The following is a 27521-nucleotide window of genomic DNA, read 5'->3' on the forward strand; positions in this document are numbered from 1 at the left end:
CTTCTTCGTACATTTCCACAGTAGCACTGTGTCTACCCCCTGTGGAAATATAAATTCATGACATAATTTTTTACTGCTACAACATCGTCATCGCAGGTTAACCCACGCCATGAATCAAAATCTGTCGCGGTAATCACTCAACTAATAACTGTGGGAGCGATAACAATCAAAAATTATAAGTACACGTTATATAAATCACATAAGTAAACATCGATAACACAAAGCTATCGCCACGAGCTACTAAATAAACCCTTTGAATAAAAAGGAACAGATAACGCAGAGCCGTCAGTTGCTTTTGTACATATTAAGGTTGCACAGAGAAAGCGCAAAATTCGCAAACGAAAAAAGCAGTTTTTTTCCACACCGTATGTCAGATCTTCATAAAAATCAATCAGCAGTACTGTAACAACATTCTACACACGCTGATTGATTTTTATGAAGATCTGACATACGGTGTGGAAAAAAACTGCTTTTTTCGTTTGCAAATTTTGCGCATTCTCCGTGCAACCTTAACATAAGTGGGCAATTGATTACAAATACAAGGTGTATTGTACTTCACCTTATCGCAATGTTTGCTACTAGACTTACTCTTCTTTTCACCGAATATTAGCACTCGAAGCGATTGAGGCAAATATTCCCACCCAAAATACTTACCCTTGTTCATGGGGAACCAGGTGAAGATAAATTGTTAGTTATTGGATTTTTTGGCCACTTCGATAACTATTGGTAACGGTGAAAAGTATTCTCGTTTTTCATATCGAGCTTTATTCGCCTAGGGTCGAGATTTCGTCCACTGGAGGTTTCTTTTTTTAACGTTTTGTTTTTTTAGTAGTTCCAATTACCCTTTAAAAATTGATCTAAAGCTTGCGAATCAAAGCATGCTTGCGACGCACAGTGGCACGACGTGGAACAAAACCCCAAAAATCAATGTCTTGTAATTTTTTTTTGCGAATATTTATTTTATTTTTCTTGACGTTTGAGTAAAAATATTTTAAAATATTTTATGATAATTGGATGAAAAATGAATTTTTAACATGCCGTGGAATCAAGTGATGTCGAGTATTTGCGTTCAATTCAATTCAATTCATATGAATTTCTCATACCTTCGAATTTCGAATGACTATATCTCAAGAACTACATGGCGGATTGACAATGTTTTGAATTCTATGCAAAGACTAATGATTGTATTGAACTATACATTTAAGCTCTTTGTGCAGAAATCTTTTATGTTTATTCTGGATAAAAAAGCGATTGAGAAATTGATTTTAAATTCAGTTATTTATCTTTATACGACTTACATTTTTTGAAATGTTTTCCCGTGGGTCACTAATCATAAATCTGACTCTGTAGCATCAATCATAAATCTGACGCTCTGTAGCACCTGCTATTTGTTTCACTTTTATTTGCAGCCTTAATTACGGTTTTAAAATTACAGTAAAGACCCGTTTTTATCAGCCCCTTGGCGAATTTTAAGCTGATATAACAGGGACATTGATAAAATCGGGACAGATATTTTTCTGTCTTTTTAATAAACCGAAGCTCTTAAAATATTCTTCTTTGTTCCTTAGACATATCCTTGCAACTTTTTCTGATTATTTACTTTAAGTTCCCCTTAAGGGGGTCTGACAGGGCAAAATTTAAAAAAAATATTTTCATTTTTGAATTTTTCGGATCTCTAAGATAAAAAATATATATCCAAGAAAGGATTTACTCGAATTCAACTTGGTACGTCTGCTAGAGCCCATCAAACTATCAACTAACAATTTTCATATGAAGCTGATAAAATGGAGTCAAAAAGCTGAGAAATTTTGGGGTAGATAAAATCGGGGGCTGATAAAATCGGGTCTCCACTGTAGTCCGATTTCAACAATCTATAGCTTGTTCGAAAGGTATAGTCTAAAAAATATATAAAGTGTTTATCTATGTCATTTAAACATCATGAGGACTTTTGAGAAATGGGATCCTGATTTGTAACTGATCTATTAGTCTTGATTTCACAGTTGTCTAATCACCTCAATATCAAATACCTGCATGAACACATTTCAATAGAAACTCATCCCAGAATTCTGAAATCAATCATAACCCTCTGATTTCCTATCATATTGAGTTCACAGGACTACGCTATGGTCCTGATTCAATTCTTTTAATTTTTTCGAACGCCCCACATTTCGTCTTCAATACAGTACACTCAGGTTTTTTTTTACGCGGGGGATACGAGCCGCGTAAATGAAAACCGCGTAAATGAAAACCGCGTAAATTTCAAAATCCGCGTAAATGAAAACCGCGTAAATTTCAAAATCCGCGTAAATGAAAACCGCGTAAATTTCAAAATCCGCGTAAATGAAAACCGCGTAAATTTCAAAATCCGCGTAAATGAAAACCGCGTAAATTTCAAAATCCGCGTAAATGAAGACCACTTAAATTTAAGAATCCGCGATAAAGGGAACCTCATTGATGGATACCGCGTAAATTCCAAAATCCGCGTAAATGAAAACCGCGTAAATTTCAAAAACCGCGTAAATGAAAACCGCGTAAATTTCAAAAACCGCGTAAATGAAAACCGCGTAAATTTCAAAATCCGCGTAAATGAAAACCGCGTAAATTTCAAAATCCGCGTAAAAAAAAACCGCGTAAAAAATACCGCGCAAAAAAAAACCGCGTAAAAAAAAACTTGAGTGTATATTGTTCCCAACAACTTCCATCTGAAAACATAACAAGAGCACTTTAGTAACAGTCCAGGCTTCGCGACCGTAGAGAATAGTTACTTTGGTGGCTAATTAACTCCGTGAAGTACCTAAGCGCTTATTGAAATCTAAAGCGGGAACGATTTCCTGCTAAGAAACGACTTCAAACACTATTTTGAAATAGTGTTTCTGAGTACTTAATGGAGTCTCTAAACTAAAACTAATAATAGTTTTTTTTTACCAGATTAACAACTTTGGAGATTGTGCTTTGCTAATTGATTTTTACTCACTTCTTCACACGTTTTACAGACGATACAAATAAAGAATACTCAATGGTTCCGGAAAACGACACCATGGTGGTGTGCTTCGAAAGTTTCGCAGATACCCGCAGACAGATGTTCTACGGCATCGAAAGCGAGAATATTTTGAATTCGGGTCCGGAATCCATCATCTATTTCGTTACACCGACCTATCCACGACGAGAGCAGGCTGCTGAAATTACCCGCCTTGGCCAAACGCTGATGCATGTTCCTCATCTGCACTGGATTGTGGCCGATGATACAGACAACTGCAATCAATTCCTCAATCAACTGCTGAAGAAATTCGGTAACTGCATGCTTCGGGATCACATATGGAAATAAAATGTAAAGCGCAAAATTTTCCCACAGGTATACCTTACACGCACATCGCCAGTCCAATGCCAGAGTTTTATCGCACAAAAAAGCTGGTCCCGAGAGGTGTTGCTAACCGACGTGCCGCGCTTTCGTGGATACGTAACAATAACAAGAAGACAGGTGTGCTCTATTTTGGTGACGATGATAACACATTCGACCTGAAACTTTTTAGTGAGATACGAAGCACAAAGAAAGTGTCAATGTTCCCGGTAGGATTGATCGGGGATTATGCCGTCAGTACACCAATAGTGAAGAATGTGAGTATCATTTCAAATTGTTCAAACTTCTATAATTGTCTCATGGATTATATATTGCAGGGTATGGTGCAGGGGTTTTTCGATTCCTGGCCAGCAAAACGAAAGTGGCCCGTAGATATGGCTGGCTTCGCTGTAAGTTTAGACTACATGGCTCGTAGTTCCAACGTGACAATGCCATACAAGGCAGGCTACGAAGAGGATGAATTTCTGAAAAGTATCGGACTGAAAATGCAAGATATCGAACCAAAAGCAAACAATTGCACCGAAATTCTCGTGTGGCACACGCAAACCAAGAATAACAAACCGCCAAAGATACGGATCAGCAGCGGGGCGCTACAGAATGATAAAATAAACTTAGGGGTACTTCTCAAACAGCTCGAGACGATGGGAGTGAGCCATATCAGCCAGACTGAAGGTTAGTATTGTTCATTTGCGAGAGCGCCCCCAAAACCGTCATACTGATAAGGATGTTGTCCCTGCTGATTGTGATACATTGTTCTCCAAATTTATAAGGCGAGAGTTATACTACCGCTATACGCATAACTTGTTGTGAGATTCCCTATACACATGGAACAATTATGATGCACCGAATATTCGGTCGACCGAATATTCGGGCCAAATACCAGCCGATTTTGATTTAAGCCGAATATACGTTACACCGAATAATTAAACATTAAATATTCGGTATTCGGCTGAAAGCCGAATAGTACTATTCGGTGCATCTCTAAATACTACATCTTGTCGTGGCCGTTTATTGGAAGTTCAATAACATTTGACTTTCCATCTCCATTAATTACATGGTTTGGTTATACGTTAGGGCATCGCATTTTTTTTAATTTTCAAAGGCCCCCCTCTCATATTGTGACAAATGTCAATGTAAGCTCAGATGCCAAATTTCACATCATTTGGACAATTCTACACCCCCGCCCACTTCACTTGAAATTAATGCTATGGGAAAATATGGAGGAAAAATATATTAAATGCCATAACTTTTGAAGTGGCACTCAAAAAACTACTATTCATACCTCATTTGAAAGGAAATAACCTTTGTATTTGGATAAAGATATGTCTGTTTTTCGAAAAATACGGAATAAGTAGGGTACTGGGTCAGTTTATCCCTAAAATCCCCTATTTACAATAATTTTTTGCACCAAAACTTTTATATCTACGCTTTTGAAAATACTTATATGGAGACCCTCTGTAGCACCTGTTATTTGTTTCACTTTTATTTGCAGCCTTTATTACGGTTTTACCATTACAGTAAAGACCCGTTTTTATCAGCCCTTGGCGAATTTTAAGCTGATAAAACAGGGACATTGATAAAATCGGGACAGATATTTTTCTGTCTTTTTAATAAACCGAAGCTCTTAAAATACGGAAAAAGTGGTGTACTGGGTCAGTTTGTCCCCAAAATCCCCTATTTTCAATAATTTTTCTGCTCTGGGATACAACCATTAACCTGTGCGCGCTGGCGGGTCGACGTGGATTGTCTTTTGCTGTGTCGATTTATCGACTTATTCGATTCGATTATCGATTTATTTATATTTTTTGTGTCGATTTATCGGTTGACTTCGTCATCGTGTACAAGCTAATTAAAGAAATGTTAAATTAGAAGTCTATTAGTGGTTGTTTTGTAGTAATTATATTTCTAGATTCTAGAGTACAATTGTTACGTTCTAGTCGAATGTTTGTGAGTTTGAGTATTTGTGACAGCTGGGAACAGGGAATCAATGCAGAACTGGCGGATATGATAGTATAGTTGGTAAACCCGGTATTTAATTCGTGCATTCGATTCATTTGGGAAGATCGAATTAGATAAAGTAAGGTATAATTAATTTACCGACGCACGCGAATTATCCATCCCTAGTCAGCATAGCATGATGAAATCCTAACAGAGTACATTTGCCGTTAATAGTAAATAAATATAAATTGCTGGCATTTAAATTAGTTAAAGTAGTTGGATTGCATGTTACATGTGTTCTTTCCTTCTGCTCCATTAGTCTGTTTTTGTTGTACAGGTCGGACTCGATTATCCGGGGATTCGACTATTCGTGATTCGATAATCCGGGGGGAAATGATTCGATTACCGGGTGTTTCGTTATTCCACGGAAAATAGCCAAAAAACCCAAAACTTGGACCTTCACGGATTGGAACTAGTTTTGAAGTAATTGTTCATCTAGAGCCAATATATATTAACCCAAATCATTGCGTCGTTTTAGCCAACTCTCCGTCCATGGGACACTGTTAATTTTAACAAATTGTTTTTCTTCGGATTATATCTCTAGTACTATTTGCACCAGAATCAATCATCGAGATAATTTTTGAAGGATTTTTTCGAGGAATCTAGAAAAAATACTTTTTTCTCATAATACATATATCAGTAACTGCAGGCTTTTTTGGCACATAAAATGTCATTACACCTTCTTTGTTCGGTCGGTTTCTGGCTTCTGGTTCTTGGGATAATGATGAAATGCTTCTCAGGGACCATTCATAAATTACGTAACGCTTTTAGGGGGGGGGGGGGAGGTGGTACAAAAAGTTGTGACATAGGGGGGAGGGGGAGTTAGCTAGATCGTTACGTAACATGTTTTCACTGAAGAAAAAATTTTTTTTCTAGGAATTTGTTACGTAACAGGGGAGGGGGGGATGAAGAAATTTGTGACAATTTGTTACATGGGGGGAGGGGGGAGTCAATTTTGGGCAATTTTTGCGTTACGTAATTTATGAATGGTCCCTCAGGATTTTATTTGGATACTTTCCAAGATTCTGATTGAAGTTTTCTTAGCATTCCAGTGGAATCTATTTCCGAATTTTGCCTGAATCCTCATCCCTATTTCTAATGGTTTTTTCTCCGTATTTTGGTGCAGGATTCTAGAAAAAAGCTTCTCAAAGGTCTGGTGGGATGGGAAGGTAGAATTCTTCTGAAGATTATGTTCAAGATGCTCATTGAATCATCATTCTATTTTCAATGAAGTCCGGTATAAAATTCTGATGAATATCCTGCTCTGAGTTCCAATGCACTTTGACTACTCCGAATTCCAATGGTAAATATCTTCAACGCCTTCATGCCCATATTGTTGACAAAAGTTTTGGTTTGCACAACATATGTTTACAACGACAAGTAATGCTAATAACTGGGACTTTTCATTTAAATTATAAATACCATCAGTAAAACAGAAGTTATTACAATTAATCTGATTGGGTTCCGCTGAAGCAGTGCTGCCAGGGATAGCTTCTGTTGATGGTGAAAATGATATTTTGGAATATTTTCGTAACCTGGCAATATTATCGAAAACTGGTAAAACTTTCTAATTTAGACTGCCTTTAACTACCTTTTTCATGCAATTGAACTAGATCGGAAGGTAAATATTGAGCAGCTTCTGGCACTGCGAAAGAATAACCTGTCTTTATTAAACCAAGTTCTTCGTGTTTCATGACGCCAAGGAAGGAAAAATAGTTTTGAAACCATATATGCGGTAGAAAAAAAGTTGGTGAAGAAAAGGTTTACAAGATTCTAATAGGAGACCTGACAGTCACTGGAGGTGATTTCAATTCTTGGGTAGCTCAAGCAAAATATGGATGCACTTCAGTACTTCTCGCTGAGGCGGCCGGGAACCCAACATCTACGCAACGTTTGATAGTCCTTCGCTGGTGAAAAACATGAGTGGGAGAGTTTGCGAAAACTACATGCGCAGGTGTGCGTAGTGATCACCTGACAATCTGGTTCGACATTGGTCAACTAAATGATGCTACAAGGACAAGGATAAGCATCTCTTTGTGGAGACACAACGCTCTAACTAGAATGAGGGTTAAAAGTAACGTTAGCTGTGTTATATGACACATCCATGCAAATTAAACTGGAGCCAAGAAACAGAGGACCACCAGCTTACTTACGACGTGATCGAGAACTCTAGTGATATCGAGAAACTGACTCTTCTAGCATCTACCATGCACTAAAAATTAAGCATCAGATTCACGGTTCGCAAGCGATCATTCAAGAATACACACGAATATGCGAATTACCAAACGATTGCAAAATCGATTTTTTGCACGCGATGGGACATAGACGCTAGCGCAAGCGATAAACACGGTAACATACTAATGCTCGAGTCCTTCGCGATCATACTATTACGCAATTAGCGAACACCCACACCAACTCAGACAGATATGCACCCCTGGACTCGAACGCTAAAACTCACATCTTCCACGCACACACCATCAGAGTTCAAGGCACCATAGCTTCGTCCGTCAGGTCAAGGATGTATGAAACCCATTTGCTACCACCCTTGAGCCTAACTGCTTATGAAGGGATAAAAAAAAACTTGGCATCTAAAAATTATAATTCATATTTAAACTTGGATATGTAGTTTAAAGCTTCCTTAACAACCAGCCCTTTAAAAAATCATAAATATGAAGCCCAAAAACGCAGCCCCTTAAAAAGATAGAAAATATGATCCGTGCCAAATCTCACAAACCTCAAAACACCATTAAATGATCTCAATAACCCATAAACACACCGAAATATAGTTCTTGTATGGGATCTACATGCCCATGGCATGACAGTATTATGGGCTTTTCGTTTGCTCGGGCCACTGATGTGGTGCGCGCCTTTCTCTGTCTCGACTAGTGGAAGATTAAAAAGTGTTTAGTGTTCTTAACAAAAAATAACTTATGTGAGACCAGTATACAATATTATTTGTCCTTATAATGCATGTAGAATTACAGTTCAGAAGCATGCAAAGTAAAATTATCTATTCACTGTCCAGAGATACAGCTGCAACAGAGACTGCCAATAACTCTATTTTTATCCGATGTGGACTTCGACCGTGCATAACGGAGTTTGATAGATTCGTCGCTGCTCACACCATCTTGCTTTATGTCCTGTTGATCCTTCAGAAATCGATCCATCAAATCAAATTTTTGCACAATATCATCGTGATAATTGATACGCGCCGATAGTTCAGGAAATGGTGGTCTTAAAAAGATTAATGAATTGGTTTTTTTCATTGACCGTCCGACATAAATCGTACCTACTGTCTGTTCCTCTTCGGCTGACCGGTCGTTTAGCATATCGGGCTGCGCAAGTGATTTGCCTTATTCGTTCTAATCGCTGATTCAGCTCTTCGCAGCTGGACCCTGTTCGTTCCGGTTTTCTAATTGATACAGCTGAGTCTTCAGTCAACTCTTCTATAGTGTAAATGTTATGTCTCACAAATGTTACACCACTACCGGAAGAAATGCTGACATCTGACGAAACATTGTTCTCTTTGACATGCAATTTTGCACTGAACTCATCGCAGTCACGAAACTGCAGGCACCTTTTGGTCACGTTCTGTAACGCTTCTCTGTGAAGATTCACCAACCGAGCGATCGATTCCGATGATGATGTTTCGGTTATTCTGAGCGATCCCGGGAAACCCGTTACATTTGTAGAGCTATTAGAACTATTCATTGCGATCTGTTATTGGCCTCGTTGAGGTAAGAACTGTCAAATTGTATATGTGTAGCAGATCAAAGCTGGCTAGATCATAGTTCCGTGGCACGTGTTAGTATTTGTACGAGATTGAGGTTAAATCAGGTGGAATTTATGACAAGAGAGGTTAAATCTGGTGGAATAATTTTGCGCGTACGTCTTAATTTCATATGCGTAAATGTCCATACTCACTTTACCTGTGTTGGCTTCGTGGATGTCAAATTACCTAATTTATGAATGTCTGATGTTTAAAATTGATTGATATCTGCACAGAAAAGCTGAAGGCTTTTTCATATAGTTTTATGTGTTCTAGCCAGGAGAATGATCTTTCCTTCTACGGGGTGGTTCAAGTAGATCGACCCTTTTTGACCGTTATTACATGTAATCGAGCATGGAAAAAGTTTTGACATTAAAAATGTCTTACTCCACTATCTGGGGCTAGGTGTCATTCTAAAATCTAAACTATCTCCCATGTAACGAAACTATGTAAGGTTTGCACGCTTATAACTCCGATATTACTAGATGGATTTTAATCATTCATACACCAACCGATTCAGAAACACCTAACTTAAATATTGGTAATAATTTAATATCTCCCCAATAAAAGTAGACTTTTGGAAATTGGTAAAATTAAAAAGTTCACGAAAAACGGGAAAATTACCATTCGTGAGGCAGATTTCTCAGACACAGCCGTCAAAAGAGGGCAGCTTAGTTGCTCAATGAAACACGAAAAGTCATAAATAGAAGCAACGCATGTCCGTTTAAATCAGTTGTTGCTCTTATCCCACACGAGCAACGTCGTCTCCGGGCGATGCAATAAGCGTTATCGATTTTCGGTAACGTTGGCATTTGCACACACTCGCACCTAAGTGACTAAACCATATACGGTTAGTTTATAAATAGAGGTGACGCGTACCCGTTTGAATCAGTTTTTGTTCTTATGTCGAACGGGTAGGATCATGGCTGCAGCGCCTGGGCACTACAATAAGTGGTAGACGCTATGCATTTTCGGCAGCGGTGGCCGTGTGCGGATTTTTCGGGTACCAGCACGGTGTCACAGAATGATTTGCAAAGTGGGTGGACGGGGTGGTTTGGATTTAATTCAATACGGTGTGTGCTGCTTAAGGCTCAAGTTACCTCAAGGCTTGGTAGTATGCGTAAGAAAAATTGTGTTCAGCTTTGCCACCAGATTATCCATTTAAACCTTTTCAAAACTCTGAAAGAAGAATATCAGTCGATTTATTAGATCATCACGATTCAATTCATGCAAAATACCTGCTGGAAAAATCATCGGCTTAGCTGAACACAAATTTTCCTACGCACACTACCAAGCGTTCAATTCTAACACATGCTTAAAAAAGGTAACTTGAACCTTAAGAGTGTTGCGTTTGAAAAAAATATATTTATTTTTATGCATGCGTGTGCGTTGTAACTTGTTAATCCATGTTTACGGCGCTTTGTAGCTGCGTAGGGTAAAGAGCCTATTGATTTTCATGTTTCATATTTCGGTTATATGTTTTTTATCAGTAAGGCATCTGACAACGTGCTTCTGTAGTTATTGCACTGTTCAGCAGCGTAGTATTTTATATAGGAGAGTACACTCAGGTTTTTTACGCGGATTTTGAAATTTACGCGATTTTCATTAACGCGTTTTTTTTTAAATTTGCGCGGTTTTCATTTACACGGCCTGTATCCCCTGCGTGAAAAATCTGAGTGTAATTGCATCGGAAACAATCACATTCCCAGCAGAACTTTTTGTTTTCTAATTTCAAATACTTTTGTTTCGTACTGCACACAACGGAAAATTTTAAAACAGAACTTACCGTCCCAGCAGCAGTTGAAGCGGGTGTTCTTTTTCGATTCAAATTCAAGCCATCTCTTAAGCGTTACTGGACTTAAAATTGTTTTCCCAGTTTAACCAGTCAGAATATCTGTCCTACCCTATGTATTTAAAACACAGTTCTAATTGCGTTTTAAGGTATTCAACAAATACGGTTGGGTATACTAATTTAAATTTTAAAATAAATCTGTTTTAAATTATGAAACAAACCGCTGTACTGAAGATATAATTATGTCAGTCCTATTACCACATAAAACACCTATATAACATAAAACGCTGCAGAATTGGTTTAATAATACAATGTTTACACTACAGAGTTATAACACGTTTTAATAATTAGCAACAAGAAAAATGTCACCAAGATAGCATAAAAACCCGTTTTAACTGGTAGTGCGAACGTTGCATAACAATGTAATTTATCAAATAATTTCATTTTTCCACCACTAATCGATCAAGAAATACTTACACTTAAGATTATTTACTTAAGTTCATTAGTACATTATTGAAAATTTAAATGGAAAATGAAATTTCATATTTTATGGAGAATCTGTATATTTCCGTTGGTGGGCGTGGGTTCCTCATCACAGCTCTCAATATGGAACTTTTCTTTTGAATATATTTTCTGGACAGACCAGCCTATTTTTACTAGATGGATCAGCCAAATAATGCCAATCACCTAGTGAGATACTTGATTAATTAATAGATTACCGTTAAAAGACCTTCAATAAATTATGTTTTAATGGGGAGGGTATATAGCAAATTGTAACATATGAAAACAGGCGAGTGAACAAGAACGTGTGTCGATATGTGTGATAGATAAAAAAGCTATATTTTTAATGTCACCGTGGTCGTGTCCTGTACACAACCCTTTAATTTTTTATTCTCAGGTGATACGATGCTCAAAAGCGTTGATCGGCCATGTTGGTTTTAGAAACCACAGTTAACAACATTGTTTACGAGTTATGATAATATACATATGAACATTGCCAATGAGAAAGCGACGTCATGACAGTAGAAACATTTAACACTAGCTAGCATATTTTTATGATTTATAGCTTAACGGGTATTGACAATGTTCACAACTCCCTATCGCTCTCAACTTCCCACTGTCCCCTATTGAAATTCAAGCAAATATAAATGGAGATAACGGGTGTTCAATAAAAAATGATTTCAGTCATGTAGATAAAAACACATTTTTTTCATCGAATTCAGTATTTTTTATTAAAAACATAATGTTTATTCTTCAAAAAAACGTAAATTAATATTGGAGAAAGGGCCTGTTGGTCAGCCGTACGACACAACTTAGTCGCGATGCTCTCACAAGAGCGCTGGACGGCACTGACGTCCATCTTCCGGATACAATTTCGAATCCTGGTGGTCAACTGCTTCGTATCCTTGGCCCGTCAATTATTTTTTGTACACTAGGGCACTGAGGGAGCCGAAAAAATCCTCAATGGGACTGCACTGGGGCAAGTTGGTCGGGTTCCTTTCTTTCGGCACGTACGGTATCTTTTTCTGCTCAAGATACTCCAGCGTCTTCTTGGCGTAATGGGAAGACGCCTTGTCCAGCCAGAAGACGTATTTCCCATCCGCATGATGCTTCTTTAAGAACGGCATAAGAATTTTCTCTCTCACTCCTCCTGGTACGCTTGTTGATTGATGGTCAGACCGATCGGTTTGAACCACGGCTTTTAAATCCCTCTGTTCGATATGGCGATGTACGGCATAACTTTTTTTCTTAAAATTTATGCTTAAACTTATATGCAATTTCGGGGGGTGTGGTCGACTTGTCGCTCGAATAGTACCTGTCATTTTCTGGAATGTGGGTCTTCAAGAGCGGAAAGTAACTTTTGTCGTCCAGCACGAACGACGTTTCGCGGTAGTTCTTTGTCATCCACCGGCACTGCGATTTCACGATCGCTATCTAGTCGTCCGTGTATTCGGATGATCGAGTCTTCTTCTGACAGATGATGTCCTCCATCTTGAGGGTTCGGTGAATCAAGGTATGGGAGCAGTGATATTTTCGGCCGGCGTCACGCAAACTCGTTCCGTTCTTGTTGTCGAGCAGCTTTTTTAACGCTTCCTTTTTTTTCTTCTTCGTCATTATCTTCGCCGGACGGCCGCTACCCGCCTCAAGCTCAGGGATGCTAGGATCCGATAAACTGTACTCACTGGCACGCTTTCGTCTCGCAAGGTGTCTACGGTACACTTTTTCCACGATGACCATGCGTTTCGTAAAACTCTACAACACGCTCGCGGAGTGCTTGCTGTTTCGACGACATCTTCGATTGAACTTACAGCACCCGAGCGAAAAGAAACATGCCACCCAGTTCTATGAAGTCCAGATAGCAATTCTCTTGAAGATAAAAAAAAATGCTCTATATGTTAATTCGTTTAATTACCTTTTAGTTGTAGAGTAGTTCAAAGTTGGTGTTCTTAATGAGGTTTTTGTTAATTTTCTCAAAATAATGAATTATGATTATAGCAATATCTATTATCCAAAAGATGGGTTTGAGGACGATTTATAATTTGTTCTTCAACATGATATTCCTATCTCTTCTCGTTTCCTTGTAATTTCACTTCCAATTTTTTCCTGTGATCGACCTGCAAGTGCTTAAAAGACTTTAATCTAAAAAATATGCTTTATATCGTTATTACCAGGGCTTCATTGAAAAGTTGAGAAAATTTCCTTTCGATGTATGTACAGATATCTTTTAGTTAAGTGTACTAAATGACTTTTTACTAGTAAAATAACTCAAAATTAGCGTTTTTGAAGAGTTTTGTAATTATTCTAATTATTAATCAACTAAATTTATAATCACTATTGTTCATTTTGTGCCCCTTAATATTCTCTACAACTTGTTATTTGACACTTTATCTCTATCGCTTTTCATTTCGCTGCAATTTAATAGTTAACACAGCATGACCTCATCACAACTGTAGTGGATTCGAAATCGTTGTTTTTGCATATGAAACGAGGTGATAAAAATGATCTAGCTTCAAAACTAAAAGAGATACTTTAATGGAGCCAAAGAAAAAATTGTAGAACTTGCTGGGATGCATTAATTCCATGATAATAATGGTGCTATTTCTTATTTACTATTTTAAGAAAATAACGAAAATGCAAATAATAACACTAACTTCAAACTAATTAACTTCTAAAAGAATACTAAATTCACTTAACTGAAAGGTATTTATACCTATTTCTATGCAAAATTTTCCTGGCTTTCGAATAAAAATAAGAAAAGGTACAATAAGTGCCATACTTTTTCAAAAAGAGCTAGTATAAGTGAATGTGAGAAAAAAATATCCAAGTTCAATAACCCAAACACATGAAAACAAGAAAAGATAAGTGTATCATGTCAAGGTACAAATTATGCAACTCTTCAAGACTAAAAATTTGAATTATTAAAATGGTGATGTTAACTATTAAGATTTTCGCGAAATGAACGAAAAATCGATCAGAATCGGTAAATTTTAAATAAATTACTGTGAAAAGGTTACTTAACCTCATTAGCTAAAACATTTGAGGACATTTTCCAATTTTCTCACCTATCCAATGGATCCAAAAGATTCGAAATACAAAACATATTGTTTTGAGTTAGAGCTATTTTAAGACAACTAGGTTTTTAAGACAAAAAATTCAATAACTTAGTAACGGTTGAGATTTGAAGGTATGTGTAGAACGATTTTTTTTCTTCAAATATGACAGTCAATCTCGAGAGGTTCTTAACCATGAACCAAACACCCTGTATATGTATATTATCATAAGTACACCCAAAATCCGACTATTACTTTTGGGCAAGATTCTGCTGTCTTTTCGATAACAGACCACGCAATTGCGCATTGCGGTATTAAACTCATATTCCCACAAAGGTAGTAAACGGTGGGATGACGAATTTCTGTTGCTATTCATGTATGTGCATCACACAATCAAACACTTTTTCAGTATGTGCTCGTATGTAGGACGATTCGGTCGATTTCTATGACAGTATTAGTATTGAGTGAAACCAACTGGAATCCTGGCGGATTTCTGCCCAATTTCAGGCTGGGATCTGCCCCAATATTGGCAGAAACAAGCCGGAATCACGGATTTTTTACTGGATAGGTTGGATAGTGAAACAAAAATTTTTGGCAGTTGCCAGATCCGGCACAGTTCCCGATCCGGACCAGTTCCCAAATCCGGACTTCCCGGATCCGGACCAGTACTCAGATCCGGAACCGGTTCCCGGATCTGGACCAGTACCCAGATCCGGACCAGTATCCAGATCCGGACCAGAGTTGATGGAACATGAGTGCGACGCAGAGAGAATTTGAAGGTGTTGGTATTCCCGTTTGGGGAATTTTTTGTTTGGACCGTTATAGTATTAAACGTCTTGCTATAAGAGCATTTTTTTCTTATTACCTTAAAGGTATTACGGCCGAGTTTTGAGTGTAGTAAATAATGTTGTTAGCTGTCGTATCTAAAACCAACATGGCTGATCTGTGTTTTTGAGGATGGTATATCACCTGAGAATAAAAGTTCCTCGGATAATACTTCATCATAAAAGGTCCAAAATGACCAATAATAAAAAAGTGATTCATTTATCCCCACTCTACCCTACTATCACCTTTATTCTTGCTAACGACAAATGCGAGTTTCGTTCGAAAGTGGTTGGAATTCCCTTTTAAGACAGATATATCAAATGGGCTCACTGATCGTTTTAAATGCTTTCGACTGAATCTCGCATTTATCGTAAACAAAAATAGGGGTGATTATATTTGCAATAGTATCCTTGTTAACACCAATATCGTATGTATACCAGTATTTAAAACATTAGGGGTAATCTCCGTATGAATGATCATACAATTGTGCCTTCACACAATTGTATGATCATTTATACGCCCAAGAGTCGAGACTACATTTAAAGATTCACGTTGAAATATTATCCGTTCCGAATGATACTTGGAGAAATTGGCTTTTCCATCTGCGTTCGTATCTAGGGGCAGACGGTTTATAAAATCAATGAAATTTTTGCCCATTATGTTCAGAATGTATTTTGCATTCCGTGTAAGACGTCAAAACCGGTACCGTGTCATATCGTCCGAAGGGTTGTGCGTCATAGCGTCATGACACCCCAGGCTGCATCATAACATCCTAAAACGGATGTGCATCATAATGTCCCAAACTTTATGACTCATATTTCATTTGCGCTTCATATTTCTTTGGTTTATTTGACACGGCTCAATGCGTTAGCATAACTGAGCCGTGAGTCTTTTTTGATTTCTTTAATATGTAAAAATTAAAAATTATTTTCACTAAGGCTATCCATCGGGCCTTGTTCACGCAGCTCTTTACTACGTGTTAAGATTCTCTTCCTTGTTCATTTTTGATGGTGTTGGTTGTTGGTTTGGAAGCATTTGGTGTAATCGTTGTAATTTCGCTGTTCGTAACGGTTCTTGGTTTAGTGCTCCTGGGCCATATCGTTGAGTTAGTGTTTGTTACTGCGCGGCCCGCAGTTGTTGGTTTAATAGCAGGTTGTGGTTTAGCATACGACTACTGTGCACCGGTCCTGGTCGTAGCAATGGACTTTCTTTAGCAGCCTCCTGGCAAGGTTTTTCGTGGTGTAGCGGTTGATCGCAGAACTGGCACGTAGGAATCTGCCCTGGGTACGTGACTAATGTTCGCTGATTAAATGTAACACCTTGTGTTATGTCATAAATGGTCAGATATGAGGGGATAGGTTTTATTGGCCGCATTCTCACCACAAGAACTCCATTGCGGAGACATGTTAAGAAGTTCTGCCATGTGTCTTCCGTAATGGTTTCCACTTCACCGTATTTTGACATGTGTTGTTTGATAACAGCAGGATTAGTACGCGGTGCCAAGTCATGTAGCTTAACATCAATAGTGTCATGATATACGTAGGTTGGGATGCTGTATAAAATGTCATTACATTCGACAACGTGCTTCAAGTTGTTCTGCTTGTTTAATGTTTTGGAACGTAATCAGTACCTCATGACGTAGATGATTGAATTGCACAGCATTGACTTCTGTTGAGCTTCATGTTCACCTTCAACAATTGGTCCACTTCACGGATCGGTGGTATTACCGTACATTTCGAAAAGTCAACAACAACATAGTTCGGCCGAACGGGGCTATAAACTGGCTTGGCATTGTCACTCATTGTTTCTTCACGTTTCACACAATAGGTAGTAGGTATGGATTTTTGTTTTCGCAACTAGACAATGCTGCGCACGGGTAAAATTTGATTGCCTGTCCTGCTATAGCAGCGGAGTAATTTTTAGATTCTGAACTGCGCAAGATGAGAAAACGAACTGATTTGCGCTTCATGATGTACCGGAAGCTATTATGCACAATCAATATAGGATATTATTCCGCAGTAGATATCCTGGATACTGTGACGCACTTATAGTTTCGAATATTATGACGCATAAGAACTGCGTCATAATGTCCCGGGTCATACCGTCCCAAAATAATGTGCGTCATAATGTCCAGGATATTCTGACGCATATGGGTGCCTCATAAGGTCTGAAAATAAGTGTGCGTCTTAAAGTCCCCAATCATCTTAGTGTCACAACATCCGAAATCCGTACTGCGTCATAATATTTGGGATAATATGGCTCACACGATATTGGGGTGTTATGACGTAGATGCGCTGCGTCATAAAGTCCAGACGTCAATGACGCACTCATAGTTTCCGACAGGGTCATAACGTCCCAGGTCATAAAGTCCAAAGAATGGCCGTCATATTGTCTCAGAGATTATGACGTCTCAAGCTGCGTCAAAATATCCGAAAACAGGTGAGCATCGCCTTGTGTGTCACAATGTCCCGAATGTTATGACGTACGTTCGCTTTCGGTCGCGGTCAATTTCGTCGATACAGTTACGCAGTAATAGCTTCGGATATTATTAAACAATGAGTACGTCATATTATCCCAGACTTTATGACGCAATGCCCCTGCGTCATAATACCTCAATATCAGTGTGCGCCCTAAGATCCCGGACATTATGACGCAGGACTAGTTTCGGGCGTTGTGACAAAAAGAGTGATTTTGGATCTTCTGGCGAATTCTTGCTATCGGATCTTATGGGACACTCTTCTACATCATAATGTTCCGGGTGTTACGACGCTGACTGTTGTGAGACGTTATGACCTGGGACTGTTGTTAATACCGTAAGAAAACTCCATCTAATTATTGGTATTGATCAATAAATAACTTGAAATTATCAGAAGTTGTAAATTGAAGTATGGTTTCTTACTCCCAAGCATTCATTGATTCTACGTGCAATTTCAGCTAACTCAGAATTCAGAATTCGACGATGACCAGCCGGAATTCACTCCATACGCGAATGGCATTCTGTGTCCATTTTTTCGCTCAAGAATGTTACTTGTGAGCGATATCGAGATATGCTCCCATTGTTATATAGATAATTATGTGAAGAAGCATTTGGTGCCGGGATTTTTGCCGACTTGTGTTTTCGTATCCCATTTCCCCCTCTACCCAAGTAACGATCAGATTTCGCCACATACTGGTTATTTTGGGTACTTTAATACCATGCAGTAATCGGAACGAATCTGTCTTCCCATCGATTTTTCCTGGCATTGTAGAAACATTAAGTCAGCGCATCGAACTGTGTCAAATTACGAATTTTGTGAAGAACTTCCGAGTGAGCATATTTGGTTGATGACAATGAGTCTTTCGATGAGAATCAAGAATTCCATCGGATATCGTGAGATGACTAATAGCAGAAAATGAGTCAAGATTGAGTTTAAGTCTTTACCGCGCATTGCAGGATACTTTCATCACTGTGAAGTATAACAATAATTTCTCCAAAGGAGCATACTTACTGTATTCTACTGATTAACAATACATAAAGAAACAATAAATTCATTTATTTGGGTTTTGACATAAATGTCAATACCTTATTTAAGATTTTCTTGTGGTATTCAACGGTGAAACAGAACGAAATTATGAGTTAAACGAATGCAATTATGTGAAGAAAATCACTCTCGAAACGGGGTTCGAACATGCAGCTTTTGGGACTCCGACACAATGCACAAACTTTTCTGTAATGTTTAGGTTATGATGACATCACAGGAAGAACACACGATTATCGCATTGGCGACGAAGATTGCACCTCTAAAACCAGATCCCACAAAACCGCCGCTCTGTCACCAACCGAAATCCGATTGTTAATGAACCAAAATCAGACACCAGACGATAGTGAAAATCCCGGCCTTGGTACCTTGCTGGGGAATTAAATAGATCAAATGTAGCAGCAGCGGTTATATGGGATCTCGCTTTAGAGGAAAGGTGCGGCCACTGTTGCCAATGCTATAATCATGTGTTCTTCCTGGGACGCCCAGAGATAGCACAAGGGTTTGTGCATTGGGCAGGAATCCCAAGGGTTGTAGGTTCGAATTTTGTTCCTGGGGTGCTTTTTCCCTACAATTGCTTTTTTCCCCGGTTTTCCCCGTTACCACCAAAAAAGTCTTAACGAATGACATAATGAACTTATGAATGATTTTGTTTAAAAAGGACTTGAAAGATCGAAATGGCATTCGATTTTGCCTGTCACCTTGCAGTTGAAATTTTTGACCTAGAATCACTTTTTGCATTTCTAACTTTTTTTCCATTTTCTATTTTGTACAGGCACAGCGGCGCAAATAACAAAAGATGGTAAATCCAAATCACTACTTTCGTGGTTCAGCTAATTTATCTTATCTCATCAAAACTTTGAACTACAATGATATTGTTGCTACAAACCGCAACGATGTTCGCGGCTGGCACATATAATGTGAATGGCGTCGGATCAGAGCGAGTAAACCCACTTCTGGTTACAGTGACTCCTAATGAAACCAGTTAGTTTAGTATAGTCCATCATGTCGCACACAATCACAGCAACATAAGCTTACCAATCATCGACAGGGTAGTGGAAGGAAGAATGAAAAACGCACTTTTTGAGATTATCACACAGATCCGTTTGCGAACGACTAAATGATAGATGAAAGACATTCTAAGATAAGTATTAGATCATTAAATTGTTTTATTGACGGTTTGGATTATACTACGATTGAAAGAAAAAACTTAATTGAAATGCTTTGTATCTAGTTTCTAATGAAAATGCAGCACAATTACAAGTTATCTTCGACTTAAATAGCTAGATCGAAAGGTAGAAAGACAAAGGAGAAAGAGCCATGCCAGCATATGTGTAACAGGGACAACCACTTGGTATTGAAAACACTTCCACGTGTAAGATTATAGTTTTCATTTAATTCGCTGTGATATTAGTTTAGATTTACCAGTACGTCCAATTGAATTTCGTTTATTTGAATTGATAGAATCAATTAGTTTTGCTTTAGTTTGATGTGACGTTTTAGTGTGAATATAATAGTGGAAATCAATTTTCATCCACTGACAATATAATTAATCATCATAATGGTTACCTGAAACAATCACCACTACACAAAGCTTCGTAGAGTGAATGATAAATTAGTAAGCATTACAACTAAACCGTTTTGCTATTATTCAGTCTGCCAGCCTCCAAACGATTAGTTTCTGTGCCCACAAAAAATTGACTTTGCGTAAATGATCAGAAATTGGAACGAAACGGTTTCTTTAATTGGTGCCAATCAAGCATGCAAAATATACGCTTTCTCTTGAATCTACTCGTTAGGTTTAATTATTCACTGAAAGCAAGTATGCTCTATCATTTGTAACACTTTGCTTATTAGACGTTCAATTCAATGTCTCGATCAATCATGATATTATTCTGTGAACCTAGGTTTGTGCATAGTTTTATAAAGCAAATAGATCTGTTTCTTAGTATAGATACTATCAAATAAAACACGAAAGAATAAAATACAAATGAAATTACGAACATATGCTCTTATTTTTTCCCCTAAGACTTTCAAAATTCCTTTGCCTTTAAAGGGGGTACGGTTGTATTGTTGAAAATCCTGATACAGAGAACGTTTGTTTATTCTACCATTTTCAATATAATAATGCAACCTTTAAACAATATTTTCCTAAATTTTTATTGCAAAATATTAGAGTGAATCTCCGGAAGTAATTAAAAAAAATTGGCATATCTCATCTTACCTCAATATCTACTAGACCAATCGTTTTGAAATCTTGTACATTGTTAACATTATACTCCTGGTGCGGGTGAGAGGGAGAACAGAGAATCTAGTTATGTAAGGCATACAAATTAGGCTCGATGGAACTGTCCAAGTCAGTCTTGGATATCACATACATTTGGAGCAACAACAGATGTTACTTCAAGCTGTTCTCAACCCCTATTTGGCAGTTTACTCGCAGTCACCCGCACCCGCATTTCGGCTTTGTAAGGCCAAACTGGTGTCGAGGGGCGTCAATTAAAGTTGTCTGACGTATGATCAAATTATTAGCGTTTCTGCATTAGAATCGACAGACAGCCTTAGTTGAGTATAGGACTGGGGAATATTTATAAATTAATAAGGCCATTACAAATATTTTTTAAAAATTATGTCACCCCCCCTTCAAAATCGCTGAAAAAAATCAGGGGGCAAATAATTTTTTTAAATTAACCAGAATTCAAAAAATTGTCACGTTTTATAGAACAACAATAGCTTCCATAGAGTTTTGCTTTTCGTAACTGAAAACTATTATGGTAGTTTTAGAAATTACCATCCCATGATAATTTTTATTTTGACCATTCTCGGGTAAATGTGAAGTTTAAATGAGATCATCGATCCAGTCCAACACCAAATGAAACGTTTGCTGGTCGCAGAAGGAAGGACCCATCTGTGTATTATCAAACAAACATCCCGAGCAGAGTCTGATAACAAATTGAGAACTAAACTTGATGTTGTGATGTAGTAGGGAATGATTGCTCAGGTTGTTATCATTTTGGTCGTTTTAACGGTTAAAAGATCAAAATCGAAAGCAGAAAAATTGCACTATGACATCAAACAGAAAACTATTCATGCTATCAGTGAAAGCAAATTGAAAACTCATTGAGATGGTGAAATATTTCATTGATAACAAAATAAGTAATCAATTTGATGAAATAGAAACAAACATTTTTTTTCTAAAAATGTAAGCACATCAAAATGAGATCAAAATATGATGTTATATCTGAAAAAGTTTAAACTGATATCAAAATAAGATTTCAATTTGATGCTTGATATCAAAATATGTTGTCTATTTGCTGTAATTTTGATGTTGAACTTTGCTCGGGATCTCATGGAAAGGCTAATACAGACCGACTTCTGAATCGATTCCATTTTAAACGCAACAGTCGATAGAGACAGAATCGATTGTTGCATTCGAAAATAATTTCGATACGGAAACAATCTGAATTCAAATCAAACTCCTGGAGATTTATATGTGGTTCAATATTCAATATACATGAGCTTTACCGAAAGGTTTTTGACATTTAAAAATTTCATATGGGATCGTAGTATTCATACCGTATATCCGCAGCCATATGTGCGATTCTTATGAACTTGATCAGATCAAAATCTGCTACTAAACCTTCCATTTAAGGCTAAGCTTGTGAAAATCGAATAAGCCGTTTTCCAAGAACTCGAAGAGACATTAATTCTGAAATATTCCAAGAACCAGAAACATGCGAAATTTTCGAGATAGACGCTGGAATCAAAAGAACTTTGTCTGGCCATCAGCGATCAAGAATGCTCTAGCAAAACTAAATATAGATCTTACAAATAATGGTATCATCGGCACTTACCGCAGGAAGAACCGGGAATCCATTATCGATGTCAATTTTTGTAGCCTTGGAGTAACCGGAAAGATGGACTGAAAAGTGTGCGAGGATATATCCACAGCGACCACCAAGCGGTTTGGTAAAGCATTGATAACAGGACTATGAACTACACATGAATATGAATATGTAGGAGATATATAAACGAGTGAAGATGGAAAACAGCGATTTTTCACAGGAACGTGTCCGTCGAAGAACTTGAATTTAAGGGTATCCTCTTCAACTTAAATGCGAACGAGTTCACGGCACTACTAACAAAGGCGTGTAATGCGACCATACCAAGGGATGGGAAACTGAGAAACGGTCGCCGGGTGCAATACGACGATTATCAATCTACGTATAAGTTGCCTCCGAGCTTGGAGAAGAAGTCGGAGATCACTTCGGTTTCTCATCTCGCTCAGTTCAGAAGCTAGAAATCGCTCCGCTACAATAGCAGGGCAAGTAATCAAATTTATCCGCGCGACGCTTGGCAAAAATTGATTCCTTCTGCCTAGTGTGTGATACGTGAACAAACAATGAGTGATAATGCCAAGCAAAAGTATATCACGATGCAGGCAAACTGTGTTGCTGTTGACTACACGAAATATCCGGTAATACCATCAATTCATGAAGGGGAGCAAATGTTGAAGGTGAACTTCAAGTTCAACGTAGCTTGCGGTACTTTATGCGGTGCAATTCCACCATTTACGTCATGCGGTACTGAATATGTTAAAAAATATTAGTCAATCAGAATCATTCGCCTCCCAGAACAACATGAAACACATCATCGAATGTAATAACATTTTATACAGTATCCCAACGTATATAGATGTTGACAGCATTGAAATAAAGATACATGACCTGGCACCACGTACTAGTTCCTTCGCTATCAAACAAATCCTGTCAAAATACGGAGAGGTGAATAGTTTTAAGGAAGATAGTTGGAGGAACTACTTCCCAAGACTCCGCAACGGAGTTCGTGTGGTGAGAATGCGTCCGACAAAACCTATTCCCTCTTACTTGACTTTCACATGCAAATCACCTCATGGTGTTGAATATTCTCAACGAACACTAGTCACGCACCCAGGACAGATTCCTACCTGTCAATATTGTGATCATCCGCTACACCACGGGAAACCTTGCGCAGAGACTGCTAAAGAAATTCCACCTGATACGACCAAAGCCGGTATACAATCATCGTATGTTAAACCACAACCAGTTGGTAAACCAAAGGCTGCAGACCGGAAATTCACAAACACCCAACAACGATCGGCCCCAGTACCACTAAACCAACTGCCGTTACCAACATCGAAGTAACAACGATTACAGCAAATGTTTCCAAACCAACAACCAACACCACCAATAAGGAATCTAATACCGATAAAGAAGGATTTACAATAGCGACCCGTAAGCACAAACAACAAATAAGAACATCCGACGATGAGCAAGATGAATGCAGTACCGATGATGACATGGACGTAAACGAAAACGCGAGAGAAGACGGACCAAATGACCCCCAAGGTGCGCTCCACGGCTCAGTTGTGCTCACGCATTGTGCCGTGTTAAATATATTTAAAATTAAAAAAGAAGTCAGAAAGCTCGAGGGAAGCGAGCTGCAAGAACCGCTCTCAACAAAGCAGTCAAGCTGTACAAGAAAGCCTTGCCACAAAGCCAACGCGAATTTCCTTAGGAGAGACCTACAAAGTTGGCATAACAAAGATAAAAGGCTCAGTTGCACCACCTGAAAGGTGCCCGGAAAAGATGGAGGTCACCATCGAAAGGTTTTCCCCCACAACATGAATCTATTTACGCTGTACAGTGAGGAGGATGATCACAAAGATGAAGATCGATTTACCAACAAACAGCTTATCGAGATGGCGAAAGCCATGAAAGTGAAGCGATACATAAGAGCCCGGGTATGTTCAAAACGATCCGATAATTGGAAGCGACAAAAGCTGATGTTACTTCCGATGCCGGGACAACATGGAAATCTTTCAGCGTAGTCAATATATCCCTTGGTAATGTTAGAGAGAAGGAGTAATCCTGAACAAGCTAACGAAGTACGCGGACCGTGAGAACGGCATCTCATGTAATTCGGCTTCCTTATAGGCAGGTCTACAATGAAATCCATCCAAACGGTTGTGGGAGCTGTGGAGACAGCAGAGATAAGGATTTCGTGGTGGTTCCCTTAGGCGTGAAGAATGCTTCAATAGTACTAGCTGGGAAGCAATCGCCCATTCGCTGTACAGCATGAGTAACTCTGCAGGATATTATAGAGCTACTTTCAGTACCGAACACTGATCTACGAGACAGACAAGGGGGAATCACAACTACAACTGACGTTCCTCGACTCGACGCTGTGGAACGCAGTGTACGATGGAGTATTGAAGCTGAACCTTCCCAGAGATATAACGATTTTCGGCTTCACGGATGATGTGGTGTTCCAAGTAATCGGACAATCGCTAGAAGAGGAGACACTCGACACGGAGACGATTGCCCATCATAAAACAGAGTTGGTGAAGACTAGCAGCCGAAAGACAGCGCGGTCGGAAAATATATCATCGACTTGAACTTTTAAAGTCACGACAAATATGTTAAGGGGAAGGCTGTGAGAGCAACCACAGCTTTGCTTGAGGCGCCAGTGTACTGGGCACCACGAACCAGCGGAAATCGCTGGACCGAAGCATGTGAGCAGACTAGTTTCACCGTCAGGGACAAGATCGAGTAGATCGAGTGAAGCACCAGCGGTGGGTCGTCGAGTTTTCAACGAACCGGAAGCAGCGAACCAGAAGCTACGCTCCATCCGGTATCGCCGAACCGTCCTCGCCAAGTACTGGTTGGCCCTTTGAGTAGGATTTATGGACTATGCGAGTAGATTGCGACAAAACTGGGAGCTAAATGACTCGCGCAACAGGCATCGGTATCGGGAGAACTTCCGACGAGGAATTGAGATGGCTCGCGAAAACAGGAACTAAATGGTTCACAGAAACGGGTGCCAAATGGCTAACGGAAGTTCACCACTGCGATTAGCCGGATATGTGTTCGGAGCTAAACCGCTCTAATGTATCATTTTGTCTTAAGAATCAGCCTCCCCACGATATAACGCTTCGATGCAGTCTCGTGGAACAAAAGGAAGGAAGAAAAGTGAGGACTGTTAGTAGTGGTTAGGCACAAAAGTGAGTCCCACCTAGGGCCAATGCAGTTTTGAAGCTATTTAACCATACTATAAAACATACAGACATTTTCAGATATCGACGAACTGAATCTAGTGGTATATGACACTCGACACTCCGGGTGTAGCTTAAAAAGTCGAGTTTCAGAGTGATTGCACAGTCTTCCTTATATGAAAAACCTTTGACCGATTTTCATGCCTTGTGTGTACAGTCGGTCCTTATGCCGCCACAACGGAACGAAAACTATTCAAGCAACCAAAAGTTAATACCTTAATGTACTCTTAAATGTTTACATTAAGTTCATAGAGAACTTTCAAGCTTTTATTGGGAATTTAGAAATTGCACAGTTCGGAAAATTATTTAAAACGAAAACTTTAGCATCCCTTTCCTATGTGAACTTTTGATTGATTCAGTAATGTTTGCTTGAATTTTTCTAGTAAAACAAATAGCTCAACCCCGCTATACGAAATCACCCTGCGGAAACGTCCACGAGAACAATCGAAAGAAAATGTAAAAAGAAAAAAAAATTGTGTTTATTAAAATAAATATTTATTTTTTGTTTGTTTGTAATTTTTAAAAAAGATTTGTAATGGCCTAATTAATGTCTTTCCCTTCAGATAGTTAATTTTCGAGCTTGTAGAACTCCTTGAGCTTCTCATATACGAGTTCCGAAGGAATTTTGGGATTCGATGAAAAAGATCTCTTCTATGAGACTGTCGACCGGCGCGTCCAAGTGCCGGAAGAGATGAATAGCGGTAAGCGAGTTTTACAAGATGGAATGAGACACTTATTACCATTGAAATGAAATCTGTAAACAGCACTAACAAACATCTCATTTTAAGAACCGTAGGAGATGGCGCTGGGCTTGCGGCCTTCGATTGACATGGTCCGTTCTCGTTGGTTCAGAAATCTTCTTGGCTGGTTGGTAGATATTATGTGCTCTTACTTGCAAGTTGGTAGATCAATTCGTTTGGGTGTGGGACATGTGGACCCTGCTAGTTGTCGACTCTTTTGACCTTGGGTATGAGGCTAGTTCAGAAAAGGAGTGCATGGCTGGCACCTGAGAGATAGTTAATTATTCAGGACTTGATATTTTTTTTTTCGATTATAGAGGTTTTAACCTTAAGGTCATTCGCCTCTTCGGGATAGAAAAATCTCCTATGAAAAATTTCTACCCCTATGTGCGGGGTCGGGACTCGAACCCAGGTGCGCTGCGTACAAGGCAATCGATTTACCAACTACGCTACGCCCACCCCCGGGACTTGATATTATAATTTAACTCGATCAAGCATACTGGCTCTCAGAAATGATAAGCGGGTCGGTGTGGTCTGTTCGAGTCGAACCAGGTGGACATTCGGTTCGAGCTAACTTTATGGGGAATAGTGGATAAATATTTCTTATGTCCTTTGTGGCCAGAGACTCATTTCGTGAAATCCTAAAATACCATCACTCGTCTAGCTACTCAGCATAATGATAATAAAAACATTGAGAATTTGCCTGGTCCATAATGTAATGAATACGTATATTGACTAGAACAGGGAGAATTGAATTCTGTTATAAGATAGACATGAAACAGTACAGTTGTAGGAACAAGTATTCGCGAGTAAGGACTAATACTGCTAGTATATTTACCGTTCGTTGTGCTTTCGTCGCACCTCTTTCTTCTGCTCT

General features: G+C 38.7%; 1 protein-coding gene across 1 annotated transcript in view; it reads left to right on the forward strand.

Annotated features, from left to right (window-relative positions):
- The window catches only part of LOC131681857 (galactosylgalactosylxylosylprotein 3-beta-glucuronosyltransferase S), a 41457-nt gene extending 20643 nt beyond the window's left edge, over positions 1–20814 (forward strand). Inside the window, exons 2-5 of the mRNA XM_058962922.1 lie at positions 2994–3290; positions 3353–3615; positions 3676–4030; positions 19587–20814. Coding sequence (XP_058818905.1) covers positions 2994–3290; positions 3353–3615; positions 3676–4030; positions 19587–19648 — 977 coding nt within the window. The 3' untranslated portion in view covers positions 19649–20814. The remainder of the gene's footprint in view (positions 1–2993; positions 3291–3352; positions 3616–3675; positions 4031–19586) is intronic.
- Positions 20815–27521: the final 6707 nt, after the last annotated feature.

Source organism: Topomyia yanbarensis, chromosome 2 (genome assembly GCF_030247195.1).
Source record: "Topomyia yanbarensis strain Yona2022 chromosome 2, ASM3024719v1, whole genome shotgun sequence".
In the NCBI taxonomy this organism is placed as follows: domain Eukaryota; kingdom Metazoa; phylum Arthropoda; class Insecta; order Diptera; family Culicidae; genus Topomyia; species Topomyia yanbarensis.